The sequence below is a fragment of the Camelina sativa genome, chromosome 11, assembly GCF_030686135.1.
Source record: "Camelina sativa cultivar CO46 ecotype springtype chromosome 11, ASM3068613v1".
In the NCBI taxonomy this organism is placed as follows: domain Eukaryota; kingdom Viridiplantae; phylum Streptophyta; class Magnoliopsida; order Brassicales; family Brassicaceae; genus Camelina; species Camelina sativa.
Genome location: NC_141890.1, coordinates 44718788 through 44738770, shown reverse-complemented (window position 1 = coordinate 44738770; position 19983 = coordinate 44718788). Strand labels below are relative to the sequence as shown.

The window sequence follows — 19983 nt, the reverse complement described above, 5'->3', positions numbered from 1 at the left end:
TGGCCGGATTATGTAACTTCTGTTTTTTTTTTTGTTAAATCTCGTTAGGCTTTTGTTGTGTGCCCTGATTGGTGGATCGAAGTTACGGCGCCGTCCACTCTGGCGTCATGCCGTCAAAGCTGTCATCTTCCACTCTTTTTTCGCCACGTGTTAGATTCACACAATACGCATCCCAAATTGGCTCTGCCACACAAAATGTTTGAGAAATTAAATTTAAAAAGGGTCACAAAAAAAGTAAAGAGCTCTCTCTCTCTCTACCAAATTTTTGTGTATTTTCTTCATCTACCAATGTCATAATACATTGATTGTAGTAACAAGTATAACTTTGGGATATTTGTTTCTTTGGTTTTGTTAGATACTAAATAAATTAGAAGAACAATGATACTAGTAATTGACACGAACACAAAATTATTTGAAACAAGAGTATATGCATTAGTCACGTATCTTGGATAAGGATTTTGTGGTTTTTGGTTATACCATATTTATCAAACTTATCAATTTTAAGTTCTTATCACAAACTTTTCATAAGTAAAACATTATGTTTATAGAATGGTATATCTAATGGATAATAACTGATTGAAACTTTGATGCATGGGCAATTATCCATATCAAAACTATTTTGTACTGTTCCGCTTGAATTATGTGCCATTCTACCAAACCAAAAACAGTTTAACATTTCTGCATTAACTACTTTTCTTTGACGTGAACATAATCAAATCACTAATGAATATTATTACTTTCATTAATTTGATCTTCTTCCCAATTTAATAAAATGGATTGAAAATTTAAAGATTCGTTTTGTATGATGCTAATTATTTATTAGTTTCTTATGGATAAATCTGTGGTTTAGATCTATACCCAAATTATTTCATGTTTAATATATTCAAGATCATGATTAAGTCATGGTTGTTAAATTTTTTTAAATGGAAGAGAGAACTTACCAATGATCAACTCACTCAAGTCATATTCTTTTATTCTTCTTTCTTTTTTTAACGACTCGCATTTTGAAATTGAACTTAAACGGCTGTATTAGATCTATAGAAAGCAATCATCTATAATTAAAAAAAAGTGGAAGATAAGGTAAAGTTTTGGTGCTTAATAATTGGAGGATAAGAAATTAAAGATTAGAATAAAACCTAAAAAAAGAATGTCATCTTTCAGACTTTGTATTAAGACACCAAACCCCCATGCCAAAGTCATATTACATTTACATTATACACACACCAACACATATACTTTGTGTGAGTTTTGTGTTTTATATATAAATAATCACATCACTAAGTCTTTGCTTTAACATTTTAAACCTCTCTCTCTCTCTCTCTCTCTCTCTCTCTCTCTCTACTAAGTTCATTTCTCTCTCTATCTCCTCTGTTTTTATTTTCTTGCTCTGTTCCAATGGAGGAACAAAGCTGGATAAGAGGACCAATCATAGGGCGAGGCTCAATAGCTACTGTCTCACTTGCAATCAAAATCTCCGGTGACTTATTCGCCGTCAAATCCTCTGAGTTTTCTTCATCGGAGTTTTTGCAGAGAGAAGAGTCGATTTTGTCGAAGTTGAGCTCTCCTTACATAGTCAAGTACATTGGCTCTAATGTAACGACGGAGAACGACAACAAGTCGATGTATAATCTCCAGATGGAGTATGTTTCCGGCGGGAGTATTCACGATTTGATCAAGAACTCCGGCGGGAAGTTACCGGAGCCGGTGATTAGATCCTACACTCGTCAGATACTGAAAGGTTTGGCGTATCTTCACGAACAAGGAATCGTTCATTGCGATGTGAAGAGCCAGAATGTGATGATCGGAGGAGGAGAGACCGCAAAGATCGTAGATTTGGGCTGTGCTAAAACGGTGGTGGGAGAGAATGAGAATCTTGAGTTTTCCGGTACACCGGCGTTTATGTCTCCGGAGGTAGCGCGTGGTGAAGAACAGAGTTTTCCAGCTGATGTGTGGGCTTTGGGGTGTACGGTGATAGAGATGGCTACAGGGTCGAGTCCTTGGCCGGAGTTAAACGACGTCGTTGCTGCGATTTACAAGATTGGTTTCTCCGGTGAGTCGCCGGTGATTCCGGTTTGGTTATCGGATAAAGGTCAAGACTTTTTGAGGAATTGTCTTAAGAAAGATCCAAAACAGAGATGGAACGTTCAAGAATTGCTTCAACACCCGTTTCTTGATGAGGAAGACGACGACGAGGGAGCTTGTAACTGTCTGAGTTCTTCATCTCCTAGCACTGTGTTGGATCAAGGTTTTTGGGATTTATGTGAAACCTCGAGAAGCAGATTAGTTAAAAGAGCTGATCAGGAAGACCCATTTGTGAATTCTACAAACTTCTTATGGGATGATTCTTTAGTACCGGCTGATCGGATCAAGAAACTGGCCGGAGATGAACCAGAATGGGAAAGGGACGGTTGGATTGAAGTAAGGGCAGAGATAGAGAAACGTAACGAAGACGAAGATGAGAATTGCGTAGAAGCAACGTCATTGGAGGAGGAGGAAGAAGTGGGAGGAGGATTTGATGAGAATTGGATCTGGGATCAAGAAGACAGCTTGTTCTTGGAATATTCCCCTGAGAACAACATTACTACTTTTACTCTTTTAATAACCTCTTTCAAGAAGATATCATTCTATATTATTATGATCATCTTGAAGATGGTTTTGTTGTACCTAAAGTTAATGATGATATTAATCACAAGATTCATTTCTTTAGTCACATTTACAAGTTCTTGCTTGTTTAGAGATTTATTTACTTATTACAATCGATCGATCCGGCGCCGTTTAAGTATAGTGGGGATTATTCTAAGGAGCAACAAGTGATATAGTTCAATTCTTAAAAGGCAATGAGAAAAATGTTCTATATATATTTTAGGTGATCTAAGGTTTGAGGGTAGTAGTTGTTGACAAATACAGTACTAGTAGAGATGATGTCGTAGGTCATCAGTTATGACTAGTCATCGGTTATTGACCAATCATTTGTCGCATAATTTGCTACACATTGACATAGAGTTCTGCTTGCAAATACATAGTCAATTAAGTACATTCTATATAAAACATTAAAACAACCTCAACTAGGTGATCATGTGATAGTTGCTAATTATATATTTGGTTTTAAATCGACATGTATAAAGAGTCGACTAACCCTTGGAGCTTATGCAACATACGAGTATTTTTGGAATTTAAGACATCTACAATGGTCAAAAAAGACATCTACAATGGAATTTAAGACTTAACTAGGAGGGCGCGCAGTGCGATCGCCCCGGATACATAAATTAAAGGGACATATACGTATAATAAAAGGGGTACTAAAAAAAAAATTATAAGTTAAAGAGGCAAAAAAAAAACTTTGTATGTTAAGGGGCAAAAAAAATTTGTAAGCTAGAAAGGGGCACCAAAAAAAAAATTTATAAACCAAATAAACCCAAAAAAAAAATCAGGAAGTGTTTCTATAGATTAAAAAACATTTTTTTTAGTTTGTTTAGGGCATGTAATATGTTTAAGCGGGCAACGAGATGACTTGAATCCTCATCCCCAACCCAATAATGAGTTCGTCAATACTACTATATATGTCTCACAAACTATTACTATGTCATAAGAAATTGCCAAGGTAGTTGTTAAAAAAATGAATGACAAGATGTTATACAAACTAAGTAGTATAACTTGTAAGGCTTATATAAATTATGATATGATAATTGACTTGTAAACTTGAGGTAGTTAAAACTTTGAAAGGTGGTAAGTAGGGGGAGTCTTAGTCGTCGTCGTCGGTTGATATGTGTTTTTGCTAAGGAAGTTAAGTACGGAAACAATTCTGCATCATGAGGTTGACTTTATACGAAGTCCAATTATTTTAGTTTGGTCTAACATTTATCTAGTATTATATTCTTCTAGTTTTAAATATTATTTTTGTGTTTACCAAACCCGCAAAGGAGTTAGTTTCATTCAAATGTGAAAGCATAAGACTCTTTTTATGGGGTCTATAACCAAAGTTGGCGTTTACTTTCTACACACTAAGCAAAGTTTGGTATTTCCTGACCAAGTTCATTCACGTTGACTTTTAATTGATCTCAATTCTCTAGGTCGATGCCCTTTCATTAATTAGTAATTAATAATCAAAGTCGTCCCAGTTTCGAATTTTTTTATATGTATTCGTTATAACTTTGTTGTTTTATAACTTGTCTTTTACTCAAACAAGGTATAGTTCTTAATCAAACTTGTTTTCCATGTTACTATAAGTAACCAAACAGATTTCATCAAGTCAAACCTGTTAACAAATTTAGAAGATCGATACCCTCGATCTAAAGTTATTTGAATGTTCGACATACTTTCTAACTAGAACATTTCGTCATTAAGATTTTGAAATCAAAAGAGATAATGGAAAAGTAATCACACGTTTGATTCCTGACTAAATGAATGATATCTTAATCAAACACCGTACAAAGCAAAGAAAACTATCTAGAGAAAAGTAGGTTTTAAGTGTCCCACTCAATGTCCAAAAGGTTTCTGGTGAATCATCGGTGGTGAACAATGACTCTATGTGGATGTCAAAATGACCTCATGCATCAAATGATCGAAGTCAAAACATCGATCTTATTTATAGATAAGCAAAAAGAGAGTAAACCACATCAATCTTTTTTTTTCAAGATAAAAGAAGGTTTGGTGACAACTGTTAAATTCATCAAAAACTACAATTACACGAGACAACACTGATGATTTTTTTTTGGGTTGCCAGAATAAGGTAGAGCCATTGTAAATGAATTATATATATATATATAGAATTAAAATTTAAAAGGTTGACTTTAGAAAAGGTGGAAGTGTTGTCGTTGGCACACACACTCACTACACCATATACACACCATCTTTAGTCACCTTTTTTACAAAAAAATATAGTTTTGTTCATCTTTCATGTATTCCACTTGGAATGCATAAGTAGGTGTATAAACCCTAACCTTATCCATTTCAACTTCTAATCCCATTTTACATATCATTAATATGAACAAAAGCTAATACTGCCAAAAGAAAATGGCCAAATTTTCTTTCTAACTACGAAACCTAATACTACATATATTTAATATTTCTCTATGGTTGTTAATTTGTTATGCTCTTCTCTGTGTATGCTGTACATTATTTAGTTAGTAATTTAACAAGATATCTAACTGTTTATATATAAAATAAATATTCACACTGTTAAGTAACGTTCATAGAAGCATCTCATATAAATCAAACTAATAAAATTATTCGAGGATTCTTCTTAATACCGATATTTTTCCTCAAACAATCAATTTCCAAAACACTGTGCATGCACCACATCCCCATCCACCACCACCAAAATTATATAACCTAAAAAACATTTTTCTTTCACTTCCTGAAACTAACATGTAATATTGGGCCACATTATCTAGGCCCATTTATAAGCCCTTTCAACAAGCATCTTTCTTGGGTGTGTTATGTTAGCATTAAACGACAACGTTTAGTATAATGATTAAGTTATCTTTTTGGGAGTTATATGTTAGCATTAATAGGCTTTTTGTTTTTATTTATATATATATATATATATATATATATTACATGTATTTATATTATATATATATATATACTTCCATTTAATGTTTTCTTTTTTATCACTAAATTATAAATATTAACATAGATTTCCAAGCTTTCATTTAATTTTTGCCATACTATATGATAGATTTTTTTCTTTCAAATAAATTTTACAAAATTGAAAATTTTATATCATGCTTAGTTTTATATTGATATTTTATTTATCTTTCCATATATTCTTTTCCTAATATGTTCTTATTTATGTTATAATTAAATTAATGTAGCAAAACATCGCCTATAAATAGGGAGGTAAATAAATATATAAGAGATTTCCCTGATATAACACCAAATTATCTCTTTCTTATTTTAAAATCTAAATATTTATTTATGTTATAATCATATATAGTTTAAAGTAAAGTTTGTCTAAAAATAGTGAGGAAAATAAATATACAAGGTAAATCTCTTTTACATTACTTAATAGTGATTATAATTTAAGATAACAACACTATCCTCTTATTAATGTTATATATGACATAAACATAAATAATTTAATACAAATTTTCGTCTAAAAATAGAGTAGGAAATGATTTATAAATATATCTCCCATACACCTCCACCTAACATCAAAATATCAAATCATCATAGGTTTTACTCTTTCTCTCTAGCTCTCTCGTGCTTCCCAAAAGATGGTGAGAAATTCATCATCCCTTTGTTTGTATCTTTGTTATCTTTTCTTTTTTTCTCTTGTCTGAATTCGTTGTGTTGTTTGTTTCAGGCTTTATCTAACCAGCAAAATGTCGAGTGTCCAACCTTCAAGCTTCTCATTGTTGGTGATGCGAGAACCGGGAAAACCACCTTGGTCAAGAGGCATCTGACTGGTGAATTTGAGCAGAACTATGAACGTAAGTATTTATATAGATTGGTAATGAATGCAAACAAACAATGCCTAAGGTCATGTGACTCATGTCTCTACTTCATTTTGATGTTGATCTTCTAAAATTTTGGACGTTATAGCTACTGTCGGTGTGGAGGTTCAGCCTTTAGATTTCTTCACTAACCGTGGCAAGATCCGTTTTGAATGCTGGGATACTGCTGGACAAGAGAAATATCGTGGTCTTAAGGATGCACACTAGTAAGTTATAGAAGTCTCCTACGATCACTTCTTGGTTTATATATGTTTTAACTAACATTAATTAATTTGTGTATAATGATATATCCAAATAACCGTAGTTCTATGATCTTGACAATTATTTATGATATTTCCCTGTTCGTAAATTTGGTCGATCTTGATTTGGTCTTGGTCAGTTGCGTCGATCTTTCAATAAATGGAAATGTAACCTTTATTTTATCATCTTGCAGCGTCCAAGGTCAATGTGCGATAATCATGTTTGATGTCAGATCACGGATCACATACTATAACGTTGATACATGGTACCGTGATCTCCGAAGGTACAAGAAACTTGTTGTTTTTTGAAAATATATTAATTTTTGCATGATTGTGTGTTTATATCCTTGAACAAGAATGAACTCAAAATTATAATGTGGGATTTGAATATATATCAAACAGGGCGTGTGGAAACATCCCCATTGTTCTGTGTGGTAACAAAGTTGAAGGGCCCCATAGAGAAATCAAGGCGAAGCAAATTGAGTTCCACAGGCATAAGGGTCTGCAGTACTATGAGATATCTACAAAGAACAATAGCGACTTTGAGAAACCCTTTTTGTATCTTGCTAGAAGACTTGCTGGAGATGAAAAGCTTTGCTTTGTGGAGTCACCAGCACTTGCTCCACCAGAACCGCACATTGACTTTGACATTGATGCTCAGAACATGTAAGTATACAGCTAGCTTATGAGATCTATGTTTTAGAGAGCGTTGTTTGTTTGTTTGGGGTACCTTTTTGATTTATCTTGTTTAAGTGCATTTGCAGGATTGAAGCTGAGCTCGTAAAAGCGGCAAGTCAGCCAGTCCCTGATGATGATGAGTCCCTGCCCTTTCAATATAAAAGACAAAGTCTTCTCGATTAATTGTCGTTTTAGCTTTGAGTCATGTGTAATAATAATAATAATAAAAACATGTCATTAAGAGATCAATTTATCCGGTGTCTAGCTGAACCCTTCTCGTTTTGGCAATGGTTTGAGTCTTGCATGTTCTTGTGGAATATATATGTAAGAATGAGATTGTGACTATATTTTAAATATATTCATTTCAACCTAAAAACTTTTCATATATTCTTAATATGTTTGTACAAAATATATATATATATATATATATATATATTGTTAATCTAAATGACAGGTGGTTAGTATAAATTATTAGATTTACCAACATAAAAGGAGAACAATATAGTGTATATGGTATGGAGATATACATTAATCAGATTGTATGTTTGTCTAAATCTATAGGAGTGTCAAAAGAGCAAACTATTGGTGTGCAGTCCCACATAACAATTCTAGCTGGATTTGGTGCTCCCTTTCTGAAGCTGAAACCATTGGTCAGGTCTCTAATTCGATGTGACATTGGCGATGGTCTTACAGCCAGTTTTGGTTTGATAATTGGTCTTCCCTTGGAACTCTCAGAGACTTCATGGGTCCAAATGGTTCTCTTCAGCTAGGTATTCCTATGGATGCTGTGGTTGCAGACGCTTGCACTAGTCAAAGGATGTAGACTACCCTCCAGCAGATCTATAAACCCTTCAGTTGCTATTTTGCGGAATGAGATGCTTAACATAACAGCTCCAAATGTGTCCAGAGGCCATGATACTTATTACTGGGAGGCTAGTAATTAACGAGTCCTCTACTCTTTTTTCCACCAAGAAAACCTGGAACCATCTCAGACCTTCGGATGAAACGAAACCTTGGGCCAAAGCGGTTTGGTTCAAACACGCATGCTTTCAACTTCTGGATTGCAAATTTAGATCGTTTGCCTGTCAAAGCAAGACTCCTGAACTGGGGGATGCACATCACCTCTGAATGTCTCTTCTGCAACTCCCAGGTAGAAACTCGAGATCATCTCTTACTTCACTGTCCTTTCGCAGAAGAGGTTTGGATTCTAGTCATGACCCGTCTTGGACAGCATCCTTGCGTCTTTGTAAACTGGTACATGCTGATCTCTTTCTTGGTTTTTGTCATAATCTCCAAAGCTCTCATCCACACTAAAAGGTTTAGCTGTTCAAGCTACCATCTATATGTTGTGGAAGGAAAGGAACCACAAGATCCATGAAGGTATTGCCTCTACCACCTCTGCAATCTTCTCTCAGATTGATCGTAGTATAAGGGGCACTCTACTCGCTCGTCTCCACCGTAAAGGTTGTGGACGTCTGCTATCCCATTGGTTCGCTCATGGCTACTAGTATCTTCTAGCAACTCTGATTCCTATGGCTGTTTTATTACTTTTTTGGTCATCGTTATTCCCTGGTTCTTTACCCCTAAATTTTGTACTAAATATTGTTCCTTTTGGTAATATAATTCACATTTTATAGGAGTGTTTCTATTCTTCTAGTGTAGTCTAACCTATGAGGAATCTGTTAGTTAATTACCGTCTTCCTACTAATAACATGATCTTACAAGTGTTTTCTTAGATTCTTTAACTGCCACACATGAGTAATCCTGAGTAATGCACGTGCATGTGGAATCAAACCACTAAATAGAAGAGATAAAAGTTGTTTCTATTGACACAAATGTAAGACTAGAGTTTTCCATTTTTGGTTTTTGCTTTGGTGATTTGGGTGATATTATGATTATATATTGGTCATTAGATGTAAAACTTAAGAATCAGCATACAAAATAACAAAAATATATTTGTCCTGGTCCTTATTCGTGTAGCTTGCTGCTTTGAAATCGTCAATGTCCATGTCCTTCGCACAACCCAAAAGCAAGTCTCAAAGACTTGCGATGAACACCGGACGACGTACGTATGTCATTTACAACATTGCGATTCCCATGAGAAATATGCATTACTATTTGGTCAAATTTTAGTCATTGTATAACTTTTGGTATGTCGTTAATTATTCCAAGTAAACATATCAGGTGAGGTCTCATACTTGTAATTATATTATGTTTTTTTATCTATACATATGTAATAATTGGCTAAACTGATACGAACAAGAAATCTTTGGGATAATCCCCAACAAGCATTTTCATTTGTCTCATTGAACTTTGAAATATAAACTACACGGAAACGTAACCCATATACTTCGCATCACATCATGAACTCCATGGAAATGAAAAATCATTTTAACCCAACAAATTATCAGTGGCATTATTTTTTAAAGTCAAAATTGTAACATTTTGTTCAAACTGTGAATATTTTTTTATATAAAAAGAACTCAATACACCGATGCTTTCCTCGCCCGGCAAAAACTCTTGGAACTATAAAGAAACTCCCAAAAAGGTTTTGTATTTTTTGTCAAAGCATCATTTGAAGATTGCAATATCTGTAACGGTTTACCTGAAAGGAAACTGGTAAAAAGACAGGAACTTATGATTACTTTCGTCTCCGATCTTTCTCAAATGTCGAGGAGAAGCCTCTGGGGATCTTCCACAACATCCTTGATACGGCGCAAGAAATACACAGCCTCTCTTCCATCAATTAGCCTGTGGTCGTAAGTCAGCGCGACATACATCATTGGCCTCGGTATTACGCTTCCTCCCACAACCATTGGACGTTGCACAATCGAATGCATTCCAAGAATAGCAGACTACATATGATAAGATTTTTTTTGCAATTAGTAAGGAAATACATACGACGTTGGTTTTTAGTATCGAGAGGATAGAACTGAACCTGAGGAGGGTTGATGATTGGAGTGCTTATGAGACTTCCATAGACACCACCATTTGATACTGTGAACGATCCTCCTGCCATCTCGTCGATTGATATGGTTCCTTCATTAGCCTTCTTAGCAAGACCGTTTATCGTTTTCTCTATGTCAGCAAAGTTCATTTTGTCAGCACCTCTTATGACTGGAACCACGAGACCCTGGGATACAATACACAGAGAAGAGGAATCATTTAATATGACCCCAAAAGTTTAAGATGATATAATGTTTCAATGATTGGAAGGGTTGCGGAAACTAACCTTAGAGGTACCAACAGCGATACTGATATCCACATAGTCTCTGTAAATGATGTCATCTCCGTCGATAACTGCATTTACTACTGGTTGATGCTGGAGGGCACTGACAGCAGCCTGAAACAAACAGTTAAAGAAGATTACTTAAGCGGTTGAGTTTTGATATGTTATTTTAGTTCAGGAAATTTTTCAGTTTTTAAGCATACTTTAATGAAACCAGACATAAGACCCAACTTCACTCCATGCTTTTCAAAAAATGCATCCTTGTATTGAGATCGGAGCTTCATCAGATTAGTCCTGCATGAGGATGGAAAATTTTGTTGGTGAACTGAAAGTTCGGTAATAACATGTGCAGAGAATTGCAAAATGATAAAGACTGAGGACATATCAACATGAAGTTGTTAACTTTAACTCACATATCAACTTCATTGAAAGTTGTCAGCAAAGCGAAAGTGTTTTGAGAGTCTTTCAACCTAGTTGCTACTCGTTTGCGAAGTCTTGTCATAGGAACCTGCAATGTTGTTAGGTAGCATATCATCAAATCATATGCACGTCAAAAAAAAAATTATTTTCATAGAGAAAAACACACAAAACATTATGTAAGTAAAGAAAAAATATCATAGTTTGCATACCCGTCTTTCCCTATCCTTAGGAGGAAGCTGCGGTTCTTTGGCTGACTGTTTTGGTGGCGGTGGCGGTGATGGTGCCTTAGGTTTCTCAGCAACTTTAGTAGTTTCAACTTTGGGCTTCTCAGCAGGAGTAGAAGGCTTGGGAGCAGGTTTCTCTGGTATCTTTTCTGAGGGTGCAACATGAGACACAGCATCCGCAGACGTAGAAATTATAGCAACTTTGTTTCCCGGTTCTACAGTATCTCCTTCCTTGACTAGAAACTGCATAAGAGGAACAACTAATTGGGCATAGGAATACAGGAGAAGAAGCACAGGAACAAGAAAGGACACAAATATTTTACCTCTTGGATAACACCACTTGCTGGGCTAGCAATATCTATTGTAACCTAAAACACAGAGATAAATCAAACACTAGTATTAGGAAAGCTACACCAGCTACCGGCCAACATCTACAGGAAAAAAACATTGAAGACAATAAACAAGTAACTGTTTGATACCTTGTCAGTTTCAATTTGTGCAATAGCCTCATCAGCCTCTACTCTGTCACCAGGCTCTGCAAGAAGAATTTTAGAAGCACAGACAAAAGAAATATTAGATACATAAAAGCACAGGAAGGAAACAAGCAAGAAGATAATACAAAGAAAAGCATACTCTTCAGAAAAGTGGCTAGGGTTCCATCTGTGATTGATTCACCCATGTGAGGCACAACAGCTTCCACGACATCCCCTTCAATCACATATAAAAGAGACTGTCAAACAAGCCTAGAACTACAGAATCAAAAGAGTAAAACCCAATTGAGCCACACGATTCAAAAGAATCTGAACGAGAAATGAAATGGACATTGTAGGTTAGAAGAATATAAATGTATTGATGGTGCAGTTACTAAAGGTCACTTGGCTAAGCCACTGGTGTTCCAAAACATGGGAAGAAAACGAAATAACTTGACATAAAGGAAAATTTCCATCTGGAGCAATCATACCACTATCAGATGAGAAGGGCCTGACCCATCTTTGCAGGGGTGTGCCTTGGTACCCGCTGAAAATAGTCCTACACAATATAATACTTTCAACGAAAATGGTGGGAGATTTGAGTCTTATAGTCTATAAATGAACAAAAAGACTAAGCTTCCTAACCTTGAGCACTCTGAACACCCTGGAAAGAATGCAAATAGAGAGAACAATCATCAAATAAACAAGCCTCCATTAACCGAAAATGTAAAATTACAAAAAACAAAACCAAGGTTGTAATAATAACCTGGACAGGAACGGTGATGAAAGCTACTAGCATGGTTTCCACAAAATACCTTGTTAATGGAAGAAACATAAAAGATCACAAATATACAACTGGTTTAAAAACATCTGATTCATGAATAAAGAAGAATCAACTGAAGTGTCCCCAAACATAAAACAAACATGAATCATGTATATAAACAAAGATAGTACCTGTGTAGCTGAAACAGAATGAAAACTTTGAGCAGAAGCTGCAACACGTGACGATTGCAGCGATTTTCCCAATCCCTGAAACAGAAACAGAGACAGAGACAGAGACAGAGAGATCAATTCAACAAAACTACCACATCGGAGAAAAATAGAAAAAAAAATGGTATCCAAATCAAAAACACTAACCGAAACAGAAGAGCCTCTAGTGGAAGCTCTCCTAATAACAGCACGCAACATCATCGCACCAGATCTCTCTGCATCGTTTCACAAAAAAAATAGACGTCGGTGAGATTCAAACACTCGCAAATCGTAAACGAAACAAGACAAATCATCGGAAAATGAAGTATATGTTAATCACTCGACAATACTATTCTCAAAATCAGAAATCCCAAAATCCTAATGGCTGCGATAGCTTTTCAATCGAACTATTTCAAACTCAGATTCGTAAATTTTCGCAACACGATTTTTAAAACAGCAAAAACGAAAATGAAATCAAGAGAAATCGAGAAATCTAACCGAAGAGGCCGTGTGGAGAAGAAACTTGAGCGCCGAATGAGAGCAAGTTAGGGTTTGCAGAAAAAAATTGAACGAGGAGAGAGAGAGAGAGAGGAGGAAGCTGGAGAAAAGCATATGACCTTTCTCAGCTTTGAGCAAGTCACACGAATATGGCAATTTCACAGTATTGTACACGTGTCTTTTTTCCTTTTTCCTTTGATTTAAAACGAATAATAATATTGATATTGATTCATTGATAGATACACAGGATAATAAGATCTACAATTAATTAATTATTACTATACTCTTCTAATAAATCTGGGGCTCTTGAACGCGACGCCGTTTCAATAACAGCAAACCGTTCATGGGCCCAATAGCCCATATTACCCAAGTGAATTGTTTATCAAAAAACGGCGACGTTTGAACCTTACTTTTTGAGTTTGATGTTTCCCTTGACTGTTTTTACTTTTTACATAATCTGAAAGCTTTTCACTGAGTTTCACATCTTATTCATTTCTATTTCCATCATATTTTATTTTTTCTTGAGCAATGCTTTAAGTGAGATAAAATTTACAGTTACCAACCAATTGATCAACTTAACACACAACCTAAATAATAGTAAAATCATATTACTTTAGTTATAAATTAAATAAATAATTATATTTTTACTTTAGGTTTGTTTATTAGGTTCCCGCTTATGTTTTAATTGAATAAATGTTATCATTGTGTACTAATGACCATCCCAAGTTTGTTTTTTTTTTTCTTTCTTTCTTTCTTTCTTTGATTTATTGTTATAATTCTATGATTTCTCCAGATTTAAACAATAGAAGTGGGAAAAAAACCAAAACTCTATCAAACTGATAAAACAAAGGTTTGTGTAAACCAAATCCTGAAAAAAGTAAACAATTTTACGTTAGTGTTTAATTAGTGATAAAGTGTTTTCATATATTATTTATGAAACATATCAAAAACTAGTTTGAAATTTTAGTGATAAGTTGCTTTCATCGACGCATGTTTTATTTGATTAAGGCTGCAAATGGTCGTCTCAATATAAATTATTGAAAATTAGTAAGGGTGAAAATAGTTGTACAATTTGAGATGAATAATGGGTTGCAAAACATTATTCATTTTAAATTTTCACCATTTGAGTTAAAGATATTGAAAAACTAATTAAACTTATTTAACTAAAAAAGTTGAAAAAACAGAAAAAATAATAAGAGAATATTGTTAAACTCATTCAGTCACTATTTAGCAAATGAATAAGTTGAATGATCGTTCTTTTCGATTTAGTTTTTTCAACCCTTCAATCATAGACATCCATTTGAACCATAAGTTGAATTGTTTTTAGACTCACCAAAAATTTAGATGAACAAATTGAACACTTATTCTTTATAATTTGTTCACTTTTTTAGTTTTTAAAGTTGAATGGGCTGAACCTTTTTAAAAAACTCTTTGATCTCAAATGATGAAATATTAGTTAAATGTTCATTAAGCTCTTACAACTTGGTATTTTGTGTCAACCATTTGCGGTCTAAAAAATGTTTTATTGTTTCTTTTTGAAAAAAAAATTACAAAACTTTGTGGATTTGTCACATTTTTTTCAAAATTGCTCTGGAGGGAGGTCAACGCTTTTCTCCATAGTCACAAAAGTCAAATTTTGATAGTTATTTTTAGCAAAGTATCATTTAACTTCCCTTTTCTATATCCTACTTGGTTAACATTTAACAAACTCAAAACTTATACATCATATACATTCATTTCCATTTATTTCCATTTCACCATATTAAATTTCCCTTCAGAAATGTTTTAAATGAGATAACTTTACAGTTTGATCAACTTAACCACCTAATGACCGAGAAAAGCAAAAACAAAAAACCTGAGAAATTTACTCAAAACCAGATGAAACAAATCAAATAAATAGGAAGAGTTCAGACAAGAGTCACATTTTCAGGTCTAGGAGGTCTCTTTCCAAACAGAGACGACTTGCCATCAAAAAGACTAGAGAATGATTGGCGCGGGCTAGGTTCGGTGCTTTTCTGTTCAGTTTCTGATGGAACTCTTGTCTGCTTTCGTTCTTTACTACCACGAAAGATGAAACCGAGCCGCTTAAACCGGCGTTTCGTTTCGCTCCCACTTGATGGCGAATCCTCCGGTTGTTTCATTGATCTCAAAACTTCTTCTGGACGTAATAACATTGTTTCCACTGTCTCGTACACCTATTAAGACCAACACACACACACACACAAACCACTTCTTTAGTTTCTATTTTGATTCTACAAGTTAAACGCAATTAGAATGTATGTTACTTTGTCATCTGATAAAACGTTATTAATTCTAATTAGTGATAGCTGCATCTTTATTTTGAGGTTTCCAAGCATGTTTATATGTTTTTGAATCTGTGCACAGCTATAGTAAAGTACCTGGCAGAGATCATCAAGCTTATCGGTCCATGCGCCTCCCTGACAAATAGCAACCACATAATCCTTGCATTCGAAGAAAAGCTTTGACAAGTCATCGTTTGTCGCTACAACTGGCTCCACTATAACAAAGCCCAGGGAAAGCTGAAAATTTAAGAACCAATCCAATCGTCAAAGTGTTGTTTACAGCTAAAATCCTAACTTTTTAATCAACGACATCTGTTTAACATAGCGCAAGTTAGAGAATTTGTTATTTGTAATTTATCAGTTTCCTGGAGATCAAAGAACCTAGTTCTAAGAAAATACGACAACATGAATTTAGGGATTCGAGTGGTTACAAACTTACTAGTGAAACAAACAGCTGCTCAAAAAGTTCAGCAGCTGGAATGTCTTCCAAAGAATTCAAGATTCCTTCTCTGTTATGAGCAACGGACAAGATCTCCATGAGTGAACAAATACAGTTACTACATTTAAGATGACATATTTATTGAAACTTACACAGCTAAATCTTCATCAAAGAGAGGTGCTTGTTTAACAGCAGGCAGTGGTTTAGCTGTTTCCCACAGCTCACGCCATAAATTACCTAATAATATATAAAAGAAAAAGTTGGGAAGACTAGTTGAGAACACGACTTGAAAGATTAAAGTTATGGTGTAACCACAGAGAGAAACTGGGTCACGGGTAAATCACGAGAGCAAGACAAATATATGAGAAAAAGCCGAACCTTCTTTCTGCATCCGGGTACTTAATTGACCTGGAACGGGTGAAGAGTCATCACCAGACAAGTTATCATTTTCAGTCCAGTCCGGTGGAGAGTGCCATCTCACAAAATCTTCCAAAATACAGCCAGGATTTGCTGCCTAATAGAGAGGTACAGATCTAAATCAATTTCATACCAGCTACAATTTTGTTTCCTTATATGAGTGCTTATATTCTTATTTCCTAACATCAATAAAGAGTATTCATTTTTAATAATCACCTTGAAAGCTTGCATGTCAGACAAGAGTTGAGAACATCCAGCCCCCATGCTGAACCATAAGAAAGACAACAATCCAATCTATCAAGATAATTCGATATCTGAAAAATGTCTGAATATTAATGAATGGAATAAAAATTATTAAGCCAGATTACACGTCTATTATTTCTCATCTACACACTGTTCCTGGTCTTTCAGTTACCAATTTAAAATATAATAGCAGATTGACTAACTTTCACAACCCATAGGGTAAATATTGCTGTGGCATATAAATTTTATATTAAACTATGATAAAATAAATGATTGCACTGACCTCCCTGTCCGAAGTACTAATTCCTCTGTTTCTCTAATAAGATCTTCCGTCAACAGCGGACCTTCCTACATGGATATAAACACTAAGACTTCAGACTTTCAGATAGAGAAGGTAGCTACAGTTTTATCAACTGTGACGGAAGTTACGAACCTGTGTTACTGGGGAATACACAGGTTCACCAGTTTCCAACATTGTTAAGTTCTCAAATTGGTGGTTAACGCCCAGGCGGAGTAAGAGTTCCCCAGAGTTACTTTTAGCATACAAAAGAGAAGCCGGAGAACCCATTGCTTCTGAAACGCCTAACTCTTGATTGGCTTGCCTCATTACCGCATCTAATGCTTCGGAAGCAGCTAAGCAGTGTGCTTTCCTGGCAAGACAGCAGTTTATAACCTGTAACCATTGGTGCAGTAGGCAACTTTTCAAATCTGGATTCTTGTCCAAAGGTATCCATGGTATGTGTTTCTCTTCATCCCAAAATCTTCTCAACTGCGCGTCCAGATTATTTGAGAGAAATTATTAAAAGAGCTACAATACGTCACATTGTGTTGTAGTGACTTATCAAAGGACGTTAACATACAGAGTGAACTATCCACTAAGAAAAGTGAAGAAAGAACTAAAATGAAAGGTTTGCAACACAAAACTTACTTCATCAACCACCCTGCACCAGAACAAAGCCATTCTCCTTGGTGTTGTAAAACTTCCAATTACTTCAGCTAGCTTAACAACAAAGCTACTAGGGGGAGCAGCATGAAGATCTTTTGCGAAAGATGCTTTGTTGGTAGGAGACTCCAAATCAGAGACAATCTTTCTGCTGAGGAAGCTACTATCTGTAGAATATTTGCCAAGTGGGAAGATAAATAGCTGTAACTCGAATATAGTTTGATGAAAAAGAAAATACCTCTATGTAAGGCAATCCTACCCGCATTAAACAAGGCATTTACTAGAGAAACAAGTTTTTCCTCATCTCCTGAATCAAAACCAAGCTTATCCTCTTTTTCACCAAGAACCAACGATTTCACTGCAGAGAGGCTCAAGCCACTCCTCTCCTTCACTGGTGATGAACTTCCAGACGATGCAACAAAGTCTTTCACAGTCTTAGCCCTTTTTCCCGCTCTGGAAAAACGAAGTCATAAGGTAATAATGAGAAAAGCAGCGCGGAGCATTGCAAAATGCTTTAGCCAGAGAATACATATATTGGTGAACACATATACTACAACCTCAGGGATTACTACAAATTCAAACCTCAGTGGGTATATAACTGAATCTTTTGGGAAAAAAAATTCGTCAGAAACTACATGAAGTAGAAAGAGGGAAAGATCTAAACTTGTGTATCAAGACTCACTCGATTGCTGCAGCCAGCTGCTTCACAACCGATGCTGGAGGAATGCTGTTCACATCAACGGCATTTAAAGATTCTACCAAGAAGCCGACATCAGATGCCTAGAAGTTGGTGTTCAAAGATAAAAATAATATAAACACAGAGAAGCAAATAAAGTATTGACTACAGGGAAATAGCATGCTTTGAGAATGCTTGAAGCAGCAAAAGCGATCTGAAAAGGAGGACCAGTTAATACCTTGGCTTCTTGATCTTGCTTCGCTTTAAGAATAAACAAATTCTCGTCATAAAAAGGAGCAGCCATGGTTGAATCCTCAGCCTTCTCTTGATCTTCAACTTCTTTCCTCCCAATTCTCAAGTTTTTAAGTTTGTTTTGCCACTCTTGCTTTTTCCTAATATGTGCAGCTCTCCATCCCTGGGGCTTCACTTCATTCTCCTCCTGTTCCCAACATTTCCAATTAGCATAAACAATATATTAAAAAAAGTACCTATGGTCACTCAACATTCTCATAGCATTCCATCAACTTCAGAAGCGCAAAGAAAATTTCAACACCTATACACATCTAACAGTATCCAAAACGGTTCAAGTAAACAGCTTTTTTTCTTATCATCACCCCAAAATGGTTAATGAGGAACAAAAGTGAGTAGCTTTCTACATCTCAAAATCCCAAATCCTTTAAATTGTGTATATTAATCACTCCTATTCACAGTTTCCCCAGAATTTGTTTTATAAAATCGAATCTGTTATTCTAATCTAATTGCGCAAGATGAAATGATTCCATAAAATGTGTGTATCTGTGCAAAGAACCTAACCTTAGAGTCATTCTCATTCCTTGCTGATTGCTTCTCCTCCTCTTCAACAATTCCAATTCAAAAAAATCAAATAAAAATCACCAGAACAAAAAAAAATAAAAATAAAAAAAAAAGAATTGAATTTGACTCTACAAAGAAAAAGAAAAAAAACACAGAAATAGGATTCGAATTTGACGAGAGAGAAGAACCCCAAAAATAGAATTCGAATTAAATCCAAAAAGAGATTAAAAAAAAAAAAAAAAAAACCAGAGGTGGAGCGATAAGCATCTTCAGTCAAATTTTAGTAAATGAACGATAAAACAAAAAAAAAAAAAAAAACACACAAAATTAAAGTCAAAAACTGAAGCGGAAGCTACGGGGGAAGAGAGAGAGGAATTGAAAAATTTATTAAATACCACGATCAGATTTGAGATCAGTGAAGACGCGCTCCGCTTTAGCAGCGGCGGAATTGAAGGCGGTTCTAGCTTTAGAGACAAAGGACGGCGGCGCCGTCTCCATTATCGTGCGCACCTGTACGTGCGCGCAAGTTATTAATGTTTTCTATTGTTTTGTCAACTACACGACATTGAAAGATTGTGGAAATAGAGAAGACGAAAGAAGAAGAAGAAGGTGAGATCAAGGAGGGGGGAGGGGGGGGGGGGGGGAGCAAGACGAATTTACGACGACAATTGTCAATATTTAAATATTTCTTTTTCCCTAGATTTATTAAGTTACTTATACAAAAAAAAAATGAGATTAGAGTTATGATGTCTTTGCAATATGTGATTTTATGGTAATGGTATTTAATATAGAGAAATTGATTGGTTTTTATCCTTTTTGGAATCGAATTTGGAAAAGTTGGTTTAGAAAACAACATACATAGCATTCCATAGAGAGAGCTTTTTTATATGGTTTTTTTTTTTTTTTTTGCTATAAGATTATAGTTGTGTTCTTTGTATATATCATGTTAGTAATGTTGAAATGG

General features: G+C 35.1%; 4 protein-coding genes and 1 pseudogene across 9 annotated transcripts; 3 read left to right on the top strand and 2 right to left on the bottom strand.

The window, feature by feature from the left end:
- The first annotated feature begins 1139 nt into the window (after nt 1-1139).
- On the top strand, nt 1140-2735 carry LOC104728898 (mitogen-activated protein kinase kinase kinase 17 pseudogene; annotated as a pseudogene). Its single transcript, XR_015571412.1, has one exon. The product of XR_015571412.1 is annotated as a mitogen-activated protein kinase kinase kinase 17 pseudogene (transcript).
- Nucleotides 2736-6127: 3392 nt separating this feature from the next.
- On the top strand, nt 6128-7751 carry LOC104726041 (GTP-binding nuclear protein Ran-2-like). Its single transcript, XM_087471927.1, has 6 exons — nt 6128-6221; nt 6308-6434; nt 6547-6664; nt 6892-6981; nt 7100-7363; nt 7462-7751. Exons 1-6 carry the CDS (start codon nt 6219-6221, stop codon nt 7556-7558), a joined length of 699 nt encoding a protein of 232 aa, XP_087328053.1. The 5' UTR covers nt 6128-6218; the 3' UTR covers nt 7559-7751.
- A 71-nt stretch (nt 7752-7822) lies between these two features.
- LOC147935446 (uncharacterized) lies at nt 7823-8883 on the top strand. The gene is made up of 5 exons (XM_087472985.1): nt 7823-7832; nt 7937-8130; nt 8173-8311; nt 8449-8573; nt 8674-8883. Exons 1-5 carry the CDS (start codon nt 7823-7825, stop codon nt 8881-8883), a joined length of 678 nt encoding a protein of 225 aa, XP_087329111.1.
- Nucleotides 8884-9764: 881 nt separating this feature from the next.
- LOC104726040 (dihydrolipoyllysine-residue succinyltransferase component of 2-oxoglutarate dehydrogenase complex 1, mitochondrial) lies at nt 9765-13422 on the bottom strand. 2 transcript variants are annotated; one of them, XM_010444807.3, is made up of 15 exons: nt 13186-13422; nt 12856-12923; nt 12673-12747; nt 12485-12533; nt 12364-12382; nt 12210-12277; nt 11882-11956; nt 11728-11783; nt 11572-11616; nt 11234-11491; nt 11018-11112; nt 10808-10898; nt 10608-10718; nt 10314-10508; nt 9765-10230 (listed from the first exon to the last, which is right to left on the bottom strand). In XM_010444807.3, exons 2-15 carry the CDS (start codon nt 12907-12909, stop codon nt 10039-10041), a joined length of 1383 nt encoding a protein of 460 aa, XP_010443109.2. In that variant the 5' UTR covers nt 12910-12923; nt 13186-13422; the 3' UTR covers nt 9765-10038. The 2 variants fall into 2 exon arrangements, with proteins under 2 accessions (XP_010443109.2, XP_087328052.1); XM_087471926.1 differs by lacking the exon at nt 12364-12382 and having other exon boundaries at nt 12210-12292; nt 13186-13411.
- A 1482-nt stretch (nt 13423-14904) lies between these two features.
- Nucleotides 14905-19983, bottom strand: LOC104726039 (uncharacterized). 4 transcript variants are annotated; one of them, XR_015572548.1, is made up of 14 exons: nt 19415-19983; nt 19020-19060; nt 18445-18645; nt 18213-18310; nt 17769-17983; nt 17516-17697; nt 17021-17356; nt 16871-16935; nt 16561-16658; nt 16306-16441; nt 16080-16164; nt 15928-15997; nt 15585-15725; nt 14905-15380 (listed from the first exon to the last, which is right to left on the bottom strand). XR_015572548.1 is itself a non-coding variant. In XM_010444803.3 (14 exons), exons 1-14 carry the CDS (start codon nt 19515-19517, stop codon nt 15093-15095), a joined length of 2010 nt encoding a protein of 669 aa, XP_010443105.1. In that variant the 5' UTR covers nt 19518-19983; the 3' UTR covers nt 14905-15092. The 4 variants fall into 4 exon arrangements, 2 of the variants coding, with proteins under 2 accessions (XP_010443105.1, XP_010443107.1); XR_015572549.1 differs by having other exon boundaries at nt 17790-17983; XM_010444803.3 differs by having other exon boundaries at nt 16561-16609.

What these genes read in the sequence shown, in the direction of transcription:
- LOC104726041 (XM_087471927.1), top strand. An exon ending in ATTTGAGCAGAACTATGAAC is followed by an intron (nt 6,435 to 6,546) that starts GTAAGTATTTAT and finishes TGGACGTTATAG; the next exon opens with CTACTGTCGGTGTGGAGGTT. An exon ending in GACATTGATGCTCAGAACAT is followed by an intron (nt 7,364 to 7,461) that starts GTAAGTATACAG and finishes GTGCATTTGCAG; the next exon opens with GATTGAAGCTGAGCTCGTAA.
- LOC147935446 (XM_087472985.1), top strand. An exon ending in AGACTTCATGGGTCCAAATG is followed by an intron (nt 8,131 to 8,172) that starts GTTCTCTTCAGC and finishes CTGTGGTTGCAG; the next exon opens with ACGCTTGCACTAGTCAAAGG. An exon ending in TACTTATTACTGGGAGGCTA is followed by an intron (nt 8,312 to 8,448) that starts GTAATTAACGAG and finishes TTGCAAATTTAG; the next exon opens with ATCGTTTGCCTGTCAAAGCA.
- LOC104726040 (XM_010444807.3), bottom strand. Translation starts at nt 12,909, where the DNA reads ATGATGTTGCGTGCTGTTATTAGGAGAGCTTCCACTAGAGGCTCTTCT. An exon ending in CTAGAGGCTCTTCTGTTTCG is followed by an intron (nt 12,748 to 12,855) that starts GTTAGTGTTTTT and finishes TTTCTGTTTCAG; the next exon opens with GGATTGGGAAAATCGCTGCA. An exon ending in GCCCTTCTCATCTGATAGTG is followed by an intron (nt 11,957 to 12,209) that starts GTATGATTGCTC and finishes ATGTGATTGAAG; the next exon opens with GGGATGTCGTGGAAGCTGTT.
- LOC104726039 (XM_010444803.3), bottom strand. Translation starts at nt 19,517, where the DNA reads ATGGAGACGGCGCCGCCGTCCTTTGTCTCTAAAGCTAGAACCGCCTTC. An exon ending in CAGCTGGCTGCAGCAATCGA is followed by an intron (nt 17,984 to 18,212) that starts GTGAGTCTTGAT and finishes TCGTTTTTCCAG; the next exon opens with AGCGGGAAAAAGGGCTAAGA. An exon ending in TGTATTCCCCAGTAACACAG is followed by an intron (nt 16,936 to 17,020) that starts GTTCGTAACTTC and finishes ATATCCATGTAG; the next exon opens with GAAGGTCCGCTGTTGACGGA.